Raw genomic sequence first — 18,668 nt, forward strand, 5'->3', positions numbered from 1 at the left:
TCAAAATATCTTCCAGAACAATGTTTGTAACTAAAGAGTTTTGGGGCACCATTGACTTCCATACTATTTTTCTTCCCTTCTATGGAAGTCAATGGTGCTCCTGTTTTCTGCATGATTATAAATATCTCCTATAAAAAATGTATACAGGTTTGGATCAACTTTATAGGGTGAGACATTTTTTATCTTTGGGTGAACTATCCCTTTAAGGTTCATTCATTCATAGATTTATGAAGTTAGTTCCCCCTCAAATCCTATCCTAGCAGTCTACTTGTGCTTTTTTATAAATGACATATTATTGATATTCATACAGTGCATTCATTTAGTAATAATTTACATAACGTTTGTTTGGATTGAATTGGGAAAAAAAATTATCTTCTTTTGTGTTTCATTAACATTCTGAGTTAATTCAACCCCAAAACAGTTGAGTTGACACAACAATTATTACCCAACTAATATTTTTAAGTTGACTCAAAATTTTAAGGCAACCCAAGTAACTTCCTTTTTTAAGTTGAACCAACAAATCTTATTTTTACATGGCAGCAAGTATTGATTAAAAATGTTACACTTTATCCAATTTGTATCACTGGAGAATTTCATTTGGATCTAAATATTTTTACGAATTCACTATAGAGAATGCATAGTCTAAAAAGCATGAAACTGAATATTATCAGGAAATATTAAAGAAATAATTAAACACATAGAAAATGCATAGTTTAAAAAGCATTATATATTATCAGGAAATATTAAAGAAATAATAAACCTCATAGATAATGCATAGTTTAAAAAGCATTATATATTATCAGGAAATATTAAAGAAATAATTAACCCCATAGATAATGCATAGTTTAAAAAGCATTATATATTATCAGAAAAAATATTAAAGAATAATTAACCACATAGATAATGCACAGTTTAAAAAGCATTATATATTATCAGGAAACAATAAAGAAATAATTAACCCCATAGATAATGCATAGATTAAAAAGCATTATATATTATCAGGAAATATGAAAGAAAAAATAACCCCATAGATAATGCATAGATTAAAAAGCATTATATATTATCAGGAAATATGAAAGAAATAATGAACCCCATAGATAATGCATAGTTCAAAAAGCATTATATATAATCAGGAAATATTAAAGAAATAATGAACCCCATAGATAATGCATAGTTTAAAAAGCATTATAGGAAATATTAAAGAAATAATTAACCCCATAGATGATGCATAGTTTAAAAAGCATTATATATTATCAAGACATATTAAAGAAATAATTAACCCCATAGATAATGCCTAGTTTAAAAAGCATTATATATTATCAAGAAATAATAAAGGCATACTTAACCCAAAATGAAAATTAAATTTTAAATTAATTATCATTTGAAGGTTATGAAATGCCTTTTGAATATAGGCGATGGGTTTTTGTAAGGATAATATTTATATTTCAATCTGTGCACTCTCTTGTGAACATGCATACGGCCATTGACGGAAGCCACTGATCATAGTTTATAAAGTTTGAAATAGAACATTGATGAGTTATTTCCTCAATTAAAGGGGTCATAGCATGCAAATCTGACTTTTTCCATGGTTAAGTGATATCTTTGGCTATATTATCTGAGCTAAAACTTGACATATGCAGTCTGGGGACACCAAAGACTTATTTTAGATCTTTAAACAATCTCATAATATGACCCCTTTAAGAGAAAACATTTCCCTGCCAATTACGCCTCCCTGACAAGTTTTCACAAAAAAATGCTGGTGAGAAACTTTTTAAAAAAAGGTTGGCGGGGAATGAGTTAATAACCATATAGATTAGCATTAGATAGTTGGGTGTGCTTTTTAGAGCTTTAAAAAAAGGGGAACTATCCAATACCATTATAAAGCTGGGAAGAGCCAAGATATTATGTAATATAACTCCTATTGCAAAGTCATATACCCCTAGGATGGCTTAAGGGTAAGTAAAACATGGTCTAATTTTTTATTTTTGGGTGAGCTATTCCTTTAAATCCAACACTACAAAGCTATGGCATCAACAAGAAGCCTGCATTCCTGTACTCCTGAACCAAATCAATGAGCATGCCTGTCCACAACAAATCAAAGAAACTTAAGTGCAGACTCCCATTACCCCAGCCAATCAGATAGTAGTATTTCATGTGGCGGTGCTCGCTCAAATTAACGCTCACTACTTTACTCCACAGCAGCAGGCCCTCGACCAGCATCCAGCTGAACGCTGCCATGAAGAACAAATGCATCAGAGCTGCCACAAGCATGCAGGCAACCTAAAGGGGAAAAGGTCAGAGAGCAGGCTGTCACGGGGTCAAAAGGTCAAACTTCAACACAAACGTGGCCACACGCCGGCTTATCCCTCTCCAAATATGGCAACAACACTAATGTTGTTTTAAGACACTGTCAGACTGCTTGTTAGGACCATTTTTCAAGCCGTCTAGAATTAGACGACCTTTTTTATATATGTATGAATGTGAGGACTTGCTAACAGTTAATATAGATATATAATTAGTAACATAGTAATAACGTAATAAGTTAACTTCTAACTAGGGATGCATAACGATTAATCGCGATTAATTTATTGCAGAATAAAAGATTTTGTTTAAATCATGTATGTGTGTGAAATGTTTATAATAATTTTGTATTTATAAATACACACTATATATTTAAGAAATATTTACATGAATATACGTGCATATATATATATATATATATATATATATTTTTTAATTATACATGCATATGTATGTATTTATATGTACGTAATTATTATACACAGTACACAAACATAAATGATTTAAACAATAACTTTTATTCTGCAAACGATTAGTCGCGATTAATCATTATGCAGCCCTACTTATAATTTAGTATTTTAATAATATTATAAACAGTATAGCTACATAGTAGGGCTGCATAACGATTAATCGCGATTAATCGTTTGCAGAATAAAAGTTTTTGTTTACATCATATATGTTTGTGTACGGTGCATAATAATTATGTATATATAAATACACACACACACACACACACACACACGCGTATATATTTAAAAAATGTTTACGTGTGTATATACATTTGTAAATTTATATTATATATAAATACTAAATATATAAATATATTTTTTTTCTTAAAATAATACATGCATGTGTGTGTATTTATATAAACATAATTATTATACACAGTACACAAACATATATGATGTAAACAAAAACTTTTATTCTGCAAACGATTTATCGCGATTAATCATTATGCAGCCCTACTACATAGTTTATTCCTTTAATAGTTTATAGCAACATAAATTTGTTACAAACATGAGGATGATATTGTACATTACATTTATTCATTTAAAAAGATGCTTTTGCACAAACCAACGTATAGTACAACTCAGACAGCATTAAAATTAAGTTAGTATTAAGTATACTGTATAAGTATTGTATGTGAATGAGTACATAATATACAATGTACCTTATTATGAATTGCCGAGCCACTGCAAAGGAGGACAATCTGGGCACAGATCAATGAAACAAAAAGATTCTTGTGGACTGATGTACGATCAGATTTTGGGATACTGTTGAAGAAAAAAAAAGGTTTTTTACAAAACTATAAAAGCAGTTTTCTACTACATTTGCAATAGGATGTACTTTATAAGTTTAACTCTTTCCCTGCCATTGACGAGTTAATTTGTCAATTAAAGGAACAGTATGTAGGATTGTGGCCAAAACTGATATTGCAATCACAAAACTTGTGGCTAAAACTGGCAAATACATCTGAATCTGATCTCTATCAAAAGTCTTTCACAAAAATGCAATTATCTCAGCTTTTTGCTCAAAATTGTGTGTTTTTGAAGAAACCTTTTTATTTTAAATGCTGGCGGGGAAAGAGTTAATGGCAAAAATACATGAAATGACTCTGCTATAATATATGAAATTCATTTAGGTTTACAGGAGATCCCAGACGAAAGCTGTGTGTGAGTACGGGTTGATTAGCAGCCAGCAGGCCATTAATCACTTAAAGAAATCAGTTTGGCTGAAACGGTGCTGATGAACCTCCCTTTGTGTGACCCATTGCTTTAATGAACTCCCTATAATGTCATCATAAAACTTCGGCTTCGGCCTCATTTGGCACCAGGCGCTAATTAGCCGATTAGTGGTTTTCAATACTGATTCAGCCTCACAACTGAGCGCTATTGACAAGCGTGACGGGCTGTGAGCTCACTGTCACTAAGGCATGACTGGATTGTGAGTGACTGCGTGGTGTGTCGAGCAAATATTATGCCATGTCGTGACCCTAAGAACAGTTGTTCTTAACCTTCTTTAAGCTGTTCGAGACAATTTTAAAGGCTTGAATATATCATTTCTATAAATTTGAATATTTTAATGTCTATTTTTATTTACTTATTTAGCACTAACAATAAGAGGACCATTTAAGATGCCCTAAGCGCCAACTAAAATAGTGCATACGTTTTTAGTAACTTACTGTTTAATCCAAAAATAAAATGCAGCGACCAAGTGTTTTATGATTTATGGCTCTATTAAAAGGAATAAGAATGTATGTGGTATATGCTTATAAAACTAAATTACATTGGACTGCAGAAATAAAACTTAAATTGGGCAAGAAGAGAAACATTTCGATTTGATTTATCACTGGTTTTGTGGTCCAGGGTCATACAGGTCAATTTTTTGTAATTTGAACCTTATGACTGAAATTTAGATGTATACAGCATCTGAAAGTTAAATAAATTTATAAGTTTTCCATTGCTGTGTGGTTTGTTAGGATATGACATATTTAGGATAGGACATATAATATTTGAGGGTGCAAAATATTGAGAAAATCAAATTTAAAGACGTCCAAAAGAAGTCCTTAGCAATGCATCCACTCTCAAAAATAAAGTTTTGATATATTTACAGAAGAAAATGTTCAAAATATCTTCATGGGACATGATCTTTACTTAATAGTAAATCAATAAGTTTAACCCATGCAATGTTTTTTTTTTTTGGCTTTTGCTACAAATATACTCGTGCGACTTATGACTGGTTTTGTGGTCCAGGGTCATACAGGTCAATTTTTTGTAATGACTAAAATTTATATGAATACACCATCTGAAAGTTAAATGAATAAGCTTTCCGTTGATGTGTGGTTTGTTAGGATAGGACATATGACATTTGAGGGTGCAAAAATAAAAATATTGAGAAAATCACATTTAAAGACGTCCAAATGAAGTCCTTAGCACTGCATCCACTCTCAAAAATAAAGTTTTGATATATTTACAGTAGAAAATGTAAAAAATATCTTCATGAGACATGATCTTTACTTAATATTAAATCAATAAGTTTAACCCATGCAATGTATTTTTGGCTTTTGCTATAAATATATCCATGCGACTTATGACTGGTTTTGTGGTCCAGGGTCATGCAAAAAAGTTAAATAAATAAGCTTTCCGTTGATGTGTGGTTTGTTAGGCATATTTAGGCTAGAACATATAATATATGGAAGAGAAGAGGGTGCAAAAATCTAAATATTGAAGAAATCACACTTAAAGACATCCAAATGAAGTCCTTAGCACTGCATCCACTCTCAAAAATAAAGTTTTAATATCTTCATTAGACATGATTTTTACTTAATAGTAAACCAATCATGCAATATATTTTTAACTTTTGCTACAAATATACCCGTGCGATTCACAACTCATGGTTTTGTGGTCCGAGGTCACATATTTTAATATAACTTATTAAAAATATATTGAAGTCATATTGGCACTCATTGGGAAGTTTGCTGAGGCCCCCTAGTGGTCCCCAGTCCCTGATTTTGTGATAAAAAGTATGTGAAGGCCTAAATCAAATGATGCTAGAGCACAATACGGACTCCTCAACATGAAAACAGGTTGCATGCTATTGGCGTGACATTGTATCTGTAAAAACCACTTACTCCAACACAGTAAACAGCATCAAGGTCACCACCAGTGCACAGAGAGAAGCTCCGGATCCGATAAACGTCAACTTCATCAAAATGCTTTCCTCTTCAGAGGTCCACTGTGGAGAAAGTAAAAAAGACTCTTTAAAACACACCGATCCTAGACTTGTCCGCCTCTGTCAATCAAAAATCTTTCTTAATACTGAATATTGTGTGAATTAGGCATTTCCCAATCTCAGAAATATAGGCTACATTAACTACAACATAAAGGAGCAGCAAGGTTTCCTACCGCACTGGATTGTGTTGTGATGGCTGCTAATGAAAACGTGAGATCATGTTTGGTGAACATGAACATTTCGAATACACCAAACTACTTACATGCACGTCTTACATGTTTTTATAAGCCAATAGTGACCTCTAGTGGAAGGACTGCATTTTTACAAATTGTGAAGTGTATAGAAATACTTTACAGGTTTTTTAAATGTAATAACACATTTATTTTTATGAATGTGGCACACACTTTTACCAAAAAAGCATCTTACAGTGCATCCAATCTATACAGTTTTTTAATTAGTATGTGTTCCTTGTGGATCAAACCCATAACGTTTACATTGCTAACCTAATGCTCTACTATTTAAGCTATAGGAACATTATAATGAAAATGTTATCATAGCAGCATATTTAAAAAAAAATCAAGAGCACACTGCAAAAAAATACTTTTTTATTTAGTGTTTTTATCTTGTTTTCAGTAAAAATATCAAAAAAAAATTTAAATAAAGATGTATTTTCTTGGTGAGCAAAAATAAGTCTAGTTTTTATACAAAAAATATAAACTTTAAGTACATTTGAGCTTAAAACAAGTAAACTAATCTGGCAATAGAATAAGAAAAACTTTCTTGAATTAAGTGTTTATGAAAAAAGTAAAAAAAAATTCTTATTGCATTGGCAGATTTTTTTCTTGTTTTAAGCACTAATTTTAATTAAAGTATAGACGGGTTGCACGGCGACGTCACTAACTGGTTGCGCGCGCAACCGAGGGGCAGAAAGAAGAGACGTGCATTGTGTTGTATGCTAGTAGCGGTGTCTGTAAGTCAAAATGCCAAGGAATTTTTGCGTGGAAAATAGTACCAACAGAGTCAGTGCTGGGTGCCTGATGTTAACATACCAGTAGATGCGACTATTACGTTACTAGCATTATAATTATAAAATTATAATTCATACATGTATCACAGTAACACTGCAAAAATAAAGACAGAAAAACAGATACAACTAAAATCAAGTCTTATTTATGTACAAACATTAAAGAACGCTTCAATAATTAAGGTTGTTGCAGTAGCAGATCAGCTCACCAATCGGTCTTTCTGCCCCTTGGTTGCGCGCGCACCCTGCAATGTTTGTAAACTTGCAACCCCTCTATATATATGTTTTGTCTAAAAACTAGACTTATTTTCCTTGGTCATTTTGCTAATCAAAAAATATATCTTAATTTAAGAATTTTTAGATAATTTTACTGAAAACAAGACCAAAAGTAAATTTTTCTTTGTTACACTTGAAATCACATACTTTATACCTACCCCGGGCTCCATGTAGTTCATGAGGACAGCAAAGTTAGTAGTGTGGTTGCAAAAACAGGAAGTGACATCAGGAGCTGCGGGTAACACTCTGCATCCTTCATTTGACCAGTCACTGGTATGACCAGCCCTTTGGACATTAAAAGAATAAATCAGACATACACTGTAATCTGAATTTACAATGGCAGTTTTGTAATTGAATTATGTCCACTCACATGAAAGTAACACTCCAAAAGACACAAAGAGGCGTGGCTTGATTGGAAAAATCTGCCTGAAAAGTAACATTTCATGAAAGTCAAAACAACATTTGGATTAATTGAACTAAATACTAAATACCAAATACCTATTATGGCTATTTATTTTGATGTATTACAATCTGTGATAAAGTACAGCTATAATCAGTTTACCATATCATTACTTATAACACTGCATGCCTAATAACTCCTTATATCAGTGACTACATTCACAGTAAAGCATGTCCTTTGGTACTTTATTGCATAACAATTACTTATTTTAATATCTATACCACCCATACAATCAAAATGGAAATATAAACTGTCTGATTGACTGTGCTGTAAAGCAGTATTAAACTGATATTGTAGGATATTTAATGTATATGATTTAATGCAAGTGTTTTTGCTAGTTTCATCCCGGCGCAGTTATAATTTTCACTTTCAGCATCACGTTGTTTAAATAGCAAATGCATTTGTGCGCATTTGTGCGCCCATGGGCATTCTGGTCTGAAAACGAGATGTGCATTGTTGGCGTGTTGCTATTTTGAGGCAACTAAAATATACTACGCAATATTGTTTTTGCTATTTAAAGAGCGTGTCAATAATATGCGGCTATAAATGAGACGGCAACGCGCATTCACTTTTTACACGAATGTATGCGCAGCAGCACATGAACGTTTTTAAATATGAAAAATTAAAGAATTAAAATATAAAAGATTATTATTGAGTCTCTTGGACATAAATGAGGACCGATTATGAGACGTAAGAAGGCGTAAAGAGCTGCTTCACCTCAAGCCTGGTAAGCAGAATTTTTTTTTTTTTTTTGCTTTTAAAAAGTGCTAATAGTGCATTTATTTAGATTTTTTTAAATGCTACACCACATATTTATTGTATATGATGACTTTGTGCCTTTGGATATGGTGAGTTAAGAACCATTTTTAAGTAATATTTTTTAAAACACTTACGGCGCTGTCTGAGTGCTGAAACGCCTCTCCACACGTTTGTAAATTATTTATCCCCTGTCTGTACTTATGCAAACCTTTTAATTTTTTTGCATATTTGTACATTATTTTTATAAAAAACTTTTTGAGATTACAGTGATCATGTATCATACTTTATCAGCATTTAAAACATTGCTTATTTTACTCCATAACTGAAATAACGCAGTTCAAAGATAACCAAAGTTTTAATTACAAAAATAACCATTTCAATAAATAAAACACAATTTTTAAAAACATCAATCTTAAACTGGTGGTCTTCTTTCTCCTACTTAGTTTTTCAACTCGCGAGCGCAACTGGCTTTTAAAGCAACACTATGTAGTTTCCATTTAAAAATGACTTACAGCTCCCCCATGTGGTTGAAAAGCGCAACAGTGTCTGGTATCAGACACTCTTCTGCAGGCAGAGGGAGGGGTGGGGCTGTGTGCTCTACCCTCCACCGCCACTTTCAGAGTATGCTTGTAGCAGCTAGGAGGCTGCTCAGGTTGCAGCAACAGTACAATTTGTCCAGTTAAAAGTTGTTCTATCACTGAAATAATTTTAGAGACATTATTTAAAGGTAAAAAAAACTACATAGTGTTGCTTTAAAGGGAATAAGAGATGAAACTCTCATTGGTTTATTGAACGTCACGCCCAAAAATAGGAACAACCCTTTTAGACTGTGTGCCAGGCGCACAAACCATTTTTCCTGTAGTTAAATTAGAAAAAGTGGATTTGGACACACCCTTTTAGACTGTGTGCTGTGCGCTTTAGACCATATGTTTAGATCGTTAAAATAGAGCCCTTGATTTTTTACCATAGCCCCAGGTGACAGGGTGTATTGGACAGAAACTGGAACATTCTTTTCCCTGGACACATCTCGCACTGTTGCTGATATCACTGCCGTGGCCAGCTGACCAATGTGAAGACTGCATAAAACAAACAATACATGGTTGCAATAAACCACTGAATTATGAAATGTGAATCTGAAGAAAACACACATTTTTAGATAAAAATGTAATATTTACAGAGAGTCAGAAAGCTTTTGCTAACCTCTTACTGTCTGACTTTGGGTGGCCGGGGGTCTTTGCCTTCAGTGTGGACATCTCCAACAAGTGACTGTAGTAAGTGTGAATAAACATCACGTCATCGTGGCCTGTCAAACAACATCACCTTATTCCCTTTTATTTTAAAACATAATGACTAATCAGAAGTAAAATGTGCCCAAATAACTTTTCCTCACCCAAAGAGAAGATTCTCTGCACTTCTGACTCTGGGATGAGGATTTCATCATGGCTGCTGAACTGACTCCCATGGACTGAGGGCTTGTACACATAACCACAGCTCATCTGTGACAACGTCCGGGCCTCCAGATGAATATCTAGGAACAATGTATACAGTTTGAATGTAAAACAACTAAACCTAGATTCTGCTATATTAATGCAACTCTCAATTCATTCATCTAACATATCAGAAGCAATTCTACATGCTAAACAAATGTTATATATACAAGTTGATATATGTGGCTGTAAACAGGTGATGAGTCACCCTACCATACCCATGTTCTTTGTTGACATTGTAAAGCTTTTGCGTTCTGCCCATAGCACATCCGAAAGTGTCAAGAGCAGCTTTTCTATGCTCTCAACGATGCTCAATGGTCCACTGTAAATCTAAAAAAGTACAGAATGCAAACCCTGTAACCAGAGAGAAAGCTCACAACTTTTTAGTGGTCTACACTAAAGAAAGCTTTGTTTTATTTTTAACAAAGTTTAGGTCCTCTCTTTAATTAAAAACAAAATTTGGTTCAATAGGGTTTGTATGCTATTGCTCATGGGGATTTTAAATTAAATTTTACCTCCACAACCCCATAGTTAAGCTTGATAGTTGAGCTTTCCTTAAAGTTAGACGAGTTTTCAAGAATTTTTAACACTTACCTCGCTTGCTACCAAATCTTTCCACTGTTTGGCCATATCAGGGTCAATGAGTCTGCTGGCTAATTCTAAGCAATTTCTGACCATGGACATGAAGGCGTTGGAAGGAACAGTAGTTTTATTGTGTTGAGCCTTTGATGTCTTTTCGATTGTTTGAATGAGATACAGAAGATCGGAATGTGTGATGATGTCGGCATTGGTGTCCATAACTCTTAAAATGGTATTTAGGAGAGAGCTGTGACGAGTAACTTCATTGGCAGGGAAGAAAGTTGCATTTTTATCGTCAGCATCCTGGAGAGAGAGAAAACAATATTCTCAGAAAATACAAAAAGTGCATCTGACATGTTTACTTGTAAATGAGCATTTTAATCAGATTCTTAACTCTTTCTCTTAAGAGAAAATGCTTCCCTGTCAATGACGAGTTTTTCCAGCAATTTCCGCTATTATCCACCAGAAAGTATCCCCTTAGGGAAAACAATTCAAACTCTGTGTATGTTTTGATTATCGCTCTGAATCTGATCTCTATCAAAAGCCTTTCACAAAAACGCAATTTGCTTAACTTTTAGCAAAATAATTTATGAAGAAACCTACCCATATTTGAAAGGTAATAAATAGAGATCAAATAAAGGTAGGATAAAACTGTTCTTTCATTTGATATATTGTATATTTATAGAATATATTTTCTGGAAGGCATTGAACTTTTGTGAAAATCATAAAAAATGCTGGCACTGGCTGGCAACTTTAAAAAAAACGGTGGCAGGGAAAGAGTTAATGCAAAATACATTTTTACAAAGTGTTTGGAAATAAATATGTGTTGGCAGTTTGTAAACACAACCACCCTACAATGAAAAAAATCCACCCTTTTTTTTTATTCACATTAAACCAAAGCAAATGCTATTATAAATGATCTGTGGGGTATTTTGAGCTGAAACTTCACAGTCACATTCTGAGACTTATATTACACATTGTAAATATGGACATAGTATGTGCCCTTTAATGGATTCTGCTAACAAAATGGTATGTCTGAATGGCCTAAGGTTGGGATTAAAGCAACACTATGTAGTTTCCATGTAAAAATGACTTACAGCTCCCCCATGTGGTTGAAAAGCGCAACAGTGCCTGGTATCAGACACTCTTCTGCAGGCAGGGGGAGGGGCGGGGCTGTGTTTCCTACCCTCCACCGCCACTTTCAGAGTGTGCTTGTAGCAGCTAGGAGGCAGCTCAGGTTGCAGCAACAGTACAATTTGTCCAGTTAAAAGTTGTTCTTTCACTGAAATAATTTAAGAGACATTATTTAAAGGGAAAAAAACTACACAGTGTTGCTTTAAGTGTATTTGAACCAAAAGTATTTGGTGAACGTATAATACGTGCCGAGGGCATTCGGTTAATATCATTATCTCATTTTTGACGGAGGTGGAATTTAGTGGCTTTTGTCACTTTACTTATATCTACATTAACTATTGGTACCATTTTTTGTTGATCCTGGATCAACGTTTTACTCAAAGATACCCCAACTTACCCTTAACTCAAACCCTAACCATTAAACCTTTAAATTAGTGTGAAATAATAGTTTGAGGGGTATTTTTTAAAAGCCCCTAACTCAATCCTAAACCTAAATATAACATACCCCCTAATCCTAATCTTGCAATCTTATTGGTTAATGAAAATGTTGATCCAGGACCAACAATGGCGTTGATCCAGGAACATATCTTGGTGAAATCACGTTCACCATTAAGTATTTTGTGTGGTCATTAAAAGGATAAAAGGGGAGAACAACAAAAAGGGGTTTACCAGACTAAGTGGGAATTCTAGTGTTTTTTAGCAAAATTAATTAAAAGCAGCCGTGAGCCCGGTTTAACTCACAGTCTTGGAATGTAACTCATTGCTGACTTGTGTAAAGAAGAGAGTCCCAGGAAAACCAAAGGAGTCCAGCTGGTCTGAAACGAAGAAACACAGCACCTGATTTTTTTATTTAAAATGCATTTCGAAATAAAAGCTTTGCTTCCCAACTACAATGTGTTAGGAAAGTATATCAGGATTTAAAGTAGAAACTTGACTTTACAAGGTTAAATAGCAGGTAATCACCTTTGTGAAACAGGCACACGCTTCCCTTATGTGATGTACAAGAGTCATTGTTACATTTTCCACTTCCAGGATCAAAGCTTACACAGACCTCATTGTTAAAAATGAGGACATCTTTAGACAAATTAGGATGCAAACCTGCATCGAAGCACGGCATAACAGGTTGGTCAGGTGAGGAACTCTTGTTTCCTGCAATAAAAAAATGAACAAAATAAATTATATTGTACTCACATATCGAGTACGGTCATAGGGCCACTAAACAGCAGACAACCCAAATTTGCTTTTAGTCTGCCAAATGACATCCCCATGAGTAATAGCTATCACACTCTCCAAAGTCTTGTATATGTAAAGACCATAGGTCTTCACTTCAGAAAAGAGTTGGGAACTTCGAATTTATTAGTCATATGGTGGTGGCCCTGTGTCAGTGTATGTTTGGATGGGTGGGTCTCTCGATTACAACATGGATGAAACATTTGCATCCATTTCAGCATGAGGTTTCCAGTCACGACTTGGCTGTATTCACATGAATGGAAGAGTGGAAATTATTATGTGAAGGATGCAATTAACCCTGCAGAGTCCAGATTTAACCAAAGTAAGGTGCTTTACCTTTACAAATCGAGTTCCCCGTTCGTGTCTGCAGGGAGGTCTCTATTTCAACCACAGATTCATTCCATTTGAAGAACAATCCAGAAGTAACGGGTGAACAATCTTTTTCCATGCTTCGAATATCACTATCGACCAGCACTTTATCCCACATGTACAACTGCGTAATGTTCCCACAAAGTGCCTTGTCGGTTTGGTAACGTCCAAACGTTTTCTGCTCTTGTCCGATGATGAAAACACCATCACCCCCAATATGGTCTGATGATTTGAGAGCGCTTCCAAATCCCACCTTTGTTCCATCCGCCCAGATGGCCCACGTCCCACTACTCCCGGCCCAACTCGCACATACAAAGTGCCAGGAAGCATCGTTGGGAAAAGCTGTTACGTAAGAAGTATTCGAACCATGAACCAGCATAGCAAGTTGGATGGGCTCATTCTCCATAATTCGGGCTTGGAGTTGAAACTCATCAATAAACGACTCTATGGAATATGAAAAAACAGTCGAATGTCCATGGCAAGTGGGATTAAATTGGATATGAGCGCAAATAGTGAACACTTCCATGTTAAGGAACTTGTGGAGGAGTCGAGCCGATTTTTGGTGTGGACGGACTGGAAATTCCAATATGAACATATCTGGTTGGCCTTGACAAGTGATAAAAAAATAAAACTGATTAATGAATACATTTTTAATAGTTTAAACAATTTTACATAAAATAACCAAGTCATTGTGTTGGCTAGCAGTGACAGTGATCCAGGCTTAAATCTTATAATCTAATGAGATTTGGAGCATCAAAGTTCAATTTTAACCCATGTAGCATAGTTATGCATAGCAGTGCATAATTTTTATAATAACCTGCCAGTGACATTTTTTGCAGAATGAAGCAGGTGAACATGGGATATAATGCTTACCACTTATCTGGGAAATCCCTGCACTTTCTATCCATACGCCCTGGGTGATATTCAGGGACTGGAGAAAACTGTTCAGGTTTTGGATGTCTTCAGCACTGGATGCCACCGCCAGGGTGCCTGAACGCTGATGGCAGAGCATGTGAGCGGCAGACCATTGTTGCCGATCTGGTACATACTCATAGTATGAGTCTTCAATTGTAAACAGGGGTCGGCCCTCCACTGTAAACGCATGCACGTTTAGTTTACAAACACAGATGGAAACTCTTTTGCATTTGGTACATAAAGGTACAATATGTCATTTTCGCAGCTAGAGGTCGCTAAACAACAACAACATTGGCAGCAGCTTGATGATGCTGTTAAAGAGTGTGGAACGATGGGAAGTGTAGTCTTTAACTTCATATTTAATAAAGTTTTATAACCATTACATTATAATGTAAGGTGCAGAATGGGAAGAAGCAGCTTGAAAGAAGCAACAAGAATAACGTGCTAGATATTACTACTTCCACATTTTGCATATGAACTACTTTCACATGCCACACTGCCCATCATTAAATGAGCGAGAGTATTGCTTTTGAATCAGAATTTTCATTGGTTATTCGGTCAGCACTTTAAAGTCACAATGAAACCGAAGTAGCAATTTTCTTATTTTCCCCATTGTGACATATATCTGAGTTAAACGAGTTCTGAAAAAAGGTAGGGTGGGACTTGAAGTCGTCCCCTGAAAATTGTCTGGATCGTTGGAAGTTGGGTAATCGTGCTATTTGCAAATCACTGCAATCTTTTTTCGGACCCGGCCTTTAGACATTCCTCGTGACCGGAGGAAAGGAAAGATTAAGGAAAGATTAAGGACACTTTCCACGGTGCGTAACATTTTGCTACGGTTTCCGAGTTGAACAGCATGTTTCCTGCAAACGGTGTGCACCGATGTGCAACAGGGTTTGAGATATGTTTTCTCTTGTTTGGTGAATGTGTCAGAACTGCAGTCCAATCAACAGCAACATGTAAATAAACCCGTGGCACTAAAAACCACGTGGCACTTGTGCGCCCCGTTTCCTTTGTTTATTGTGAATAAAGTAAATTAGATGGTGAATTTGTTAAAAACAAACCTTTAAAGAAAAAGTTGCGACCAGAAACACTGTATATCAAATATTTTAAGTATGCTTATACTGTATGCCTGAAAATAACGCGATAATATAGTGCGGTTTTTCACTTCTTTTCATAATTTTTTATTACATGACACAATATAATATATTCAGGTATATTAACGAGTTTTACCTGTTATAAAAACACGAATTTATAATGTTTATTAGTTTATTAGTCGCCTTGGGGTTCTAAGCATGCGTCAAAACTGCCGCCATCTTGGAACAGGGGTCTTGTCATAGGCCAGTGGTGCTCAACTCCAGTCCTCGGGCCCCCCTCCCAAACATTTTTAGATGTCTCCTTATATGAAACACCTGAATCCACTCATCGTTTCCTTAATTAACACACTAACAAGATGATGAACTGAATCAGGTGTTTTATATATGGAGACATCTAAAATGTTCTGGGGGGGGCCCGAGGACTGGAGTTGAGAACCACTGTCAGAGGTAATGCTATTTTTGGTAAAAAGTAAATTTTCTTAATATCAAAACTTTAAATTTTCTCTGGACTCAATGCTAAACACATGTCTGACCATTGGAACGAACAAACAAAGAAATAATAGAAAATTGCATTCATGACGATTTATGGTGATTTTATTTCCGTTACACCTTTGCCTACATTGCCACTGATTCATTAAAGGGACAGTATATAGTTTTCTAAGTATTTTATTAGTCAAAATCAAGGTCGTTTATTATAAATATGTCCTCATTGGTGTCAAATGACCTCTGCCAATGAGGCAGAATTTCTTCTCTTTATTTACATTGAACAGGTAAGTCCAAGAAGGCTTCCATGGCGTTCCGCCATATTGAAAAACTATAATAGCAGAGAGGGACAAAAAGCACTAGCCTACAGCAATGTGTTTCCACAACGCGTTTTCGTTCAGAACACGTGAACCAGCTAAAACGGAGTGAGTACATAACAGCTACCGTAGTTGCAACACGCATTTGGAAAAGCGAGGCGCTAGAGAGCACTATTCGTTTAAATGCAAAATACAATTTCACTAGCCTGGGTGCCAGCCGATCTTAGCCCCGCCCACAACATTTTGAGGAACGGGAAGATCGGTCTGGAGTTTCACCGTTGAGTTGCTACTATGCTCGACCCAAAGCTGGTCGAACCAATCAAATTGTCAGGGCGGGCTTTATATGATGATGGACAGATGATCAGTAACGTAAATCAACCACGTCACCAAAGAGCGCGTGTGTTGAATCTGTTGTTTACAACGAAATGGCTGCCGCGGTAGAAATCAGATGTGTGGACTCTGCATTGAGTCTGTTCTAAAAGATATCGACAGAGCATTGATTTTAAAAGAGGAACAGAGAAACGCGAGCAAGGCATTTGTTGATGTTTTTGCCGTCCTACGGGATTCGACAAAAGTTGTCGCACTTATGAAAGATCAAGTTAAAGAAGCAACTAAAATGGGTATCACGGCGATGCAACTCGGTGTGCACGACGAGATGGATATAACAAGCAAACGTAATGGGTATCGTCGTGGATGAAGTTCAACTAATGTACAAATGGTAAGAGATAGTCTTACTGTATGACTTAATGTGATATAAATGAAATGTTGTAAACATAGTAGGTGTTGATGTACGTTCGCAAACTCAGACTTGTAGTGTGTGTCGTAGCGAAATAACTAGCAGTTCGGTCAAGCTGCAAATACGTCATTTCAACATACGTCTCACACCCCGTTGCTCTGATTGGTCGTAGGTCTATCCAATTGAGTGCAGAGGCATTTTTCGGTTGAGACACGCCTCATAATTATAGCTCAATGGAGCGGTATCAGACTCAAATTCTGACTAGAATTGAGTATGACAACGTCAGGCTACAATTTCACCACTAGATGGGGGAAAATCTTACTTATTGTCCCTTTTAAGAGGAGGGGCTCCCCGGTTTCAAAATGGCAGCTCTTTTTGACGCATTCGTTCCAATAGGCTTTATGCCCAGCTGCACTACTTCCTGAACTTCAGCCAGCTCCTTGTTTCCTGTCTTCCATTATTGGACAAACTGATTAATCCAGGTGTGCCTGACCTCAGTAGTCACAAAAAAATTTATCAGACACACCTGGATGAATCAGTTTGTCCAATAATGGCAGACAGGAAACAAGGAGCTGGCTGAAATTCATGAAGTAGTGCAGCGGGGCATAAAGCCTATTAACTGCCGTAGTCAAGGTGATATCTAAGTGTATATAACTATGGGATTAAACATGAAACCCATGTGATTTTTGCCATCAGAGAGGCGACCAATCATGAAGAGCTGTGACGTCATAAAGAACCGCTCTGGAGAGGTTGCGCTGGCTAGTCTCAAAACGCTCTCGCGTGTTACTTTAAAACCATACATCACAGTCACATGCCTTCATCGTCAGACAAAATTGCTAACCAGCATGCACTGCTTCAAGTCAGCCACTGATCTGTCTGTGCAGCGCTGTGTTAAGTTGAAACACACCTTTTGTTTTGTAGAGGGGAGAAGATTAGCGTTTTTGATTAAATATTATATTATGATTTGTATAAAAATTAATGAAGCTCACAGATATTTACAGAATACCACAATATTCCCCCCCAAAATTACATTTTTAATTTCAATTTCATTGTGACTTTAACATGTGATCTGATTCAGGTGGTGCAGTTTTGTATACATTGCATCTTTATTAATGAAATCTATTTTTTTTAAATAATGAAGTCTTATTAAAGAAACCCCTGGTTATAACAGTCCCATAAGCACTTACAAGATAAACACAGGGCTTTTATACAGTACAGTAGATGCTGTGATTTATTACCTTGATCCATGCAGTGATGAATGAGGACCTACAAAATTAGTATTGTTTAAAATAGAAAGACTTTACATAATTTGTCTTCATTTTATGTCAAACGCATATATTTGAATAAAAAAAATGACTACTTACAATAACATTAGAACAAATAATTTCTAACAACTTCATCCTGCAAACAAAATACTCTCTGTAAAAAATAAACAATAGCAAAAAGTTTATATTAACAACTTCATCCTGCAAACAAAATACTCTCTGTAAAAAATAAACAATAGCAAAAAGTTTATATTTAACGCAACAGTTTAAAAACAAGAGGTTAATCTCTTCAAACTGGAGTCACAAACGTTATAACCACGCGTTTAAATGCCTCAAAACTGAGTAAAAGCAAACAGTACCTTTTAATAGCTGCAAATATGTGAGAAAGTTTAGTCGCAAGCCGTTAATTTTATATATTAAACTGGAGTACAGCAAACCGTTTACAGACTCTTTCCTCAGAAACTCCTGAGTGAGATCATGATGATGAGAGGATCGAGCACGCGC

At 35.5% G+C, this 18,668-nt stretch overlaps 1 protein-coding gene across 3 annotated transcripts in view; it reads right to left on the reverse strand.

Moving 5' to 3' along the window:
• LOC135740952 (adhesion G protein-coupled receptor D2) overlaps window positions 1–18,668 on the reverse strand; it is a 119,946-nt gene extending 101,278 nt beyond the window's left edge. For all 3 annotated transcript variants that reach the window (XM_065259539.2, XM_065259538.1, XM_065259537.1), the window contains exons 1-17: window positions 18,524–18,668; window positions 18,264–18,318; window positions 18,138–18,165; window positions 14,225–14,443; window positions 13,319–13,957; window positions 12,716–12,901; window positions 12,494–12,567; window positions 10,634–10,921; window positions 10,258–10,369; window positions 9,943–10,080; window positions 9,753–9,855; window positions 9,517–9,628; window positions 7,704–7,759; window positions 7,492–7,618; window positions 5,933–6,036; window positions 3,473–3,575; window positions 2,127–2,280 (exon numbers count right to left, since the gene is read on the reverse strand). In XM_065259539.2, the coding sequence (XP_065115611.1) occupies window positions 2,127–2,280; window positions 3,473–3,575; window positions 5,933–6,036; window positions 7,492–7,618; window positions 7,704–7,759; window positions 9,517–9,628; window positions 9,753–9,855; window positions 9,943–10,080; window positions 10,258–10,369; window positions 10,634–10,921; window positions 12,494–12,567; window positions 12,716–12,901; window positions 13,319–13,957; window positions 14,225–14,443; window positions 18,138–18,165; window positions 18,264–18,299 (2,479 nt within the window). In that variant the 5' untranslated portion in view covers window positions 18,300–18,318; window positions 18,524–18,668. The remainder of the gene's footprint in view (window positions 1–2,126; window positions 2,281–3,472; window positions 3,576–5,932; window positions 6,037–7,491; window positions 7,619–7,703; window positions 7,760–9,516; window positions 9,629–9,752; window positions 9,856–9,942; window positions 10,081–10,257; window positions 10,370–10,633; window positions 10,922–12,493; window positions 12,568–12,715; window positions 12,902–13,318; window positions 13,958–14,224; window positions 14,444–18,137; window positions 18,166–18,263; window positions 18,319–18,523) is intronic.

Source organism: Paramisgurnus dabryanus, chromosome 24 (genome assembly GCF_030506205.2).
Source record: "Paramisgurnus dabryanus chromosome 24, PD_genome_1.1, whole genome shotgun sequence".
Classification (NCBI taxonomy): domain Eukaryota; kingdom Metazoa; phylum Chordata; class Actinopteri; order Cypriniformes; family Cobitidae; genus Paramisgurnus; species Paramisgurnus dabryanus.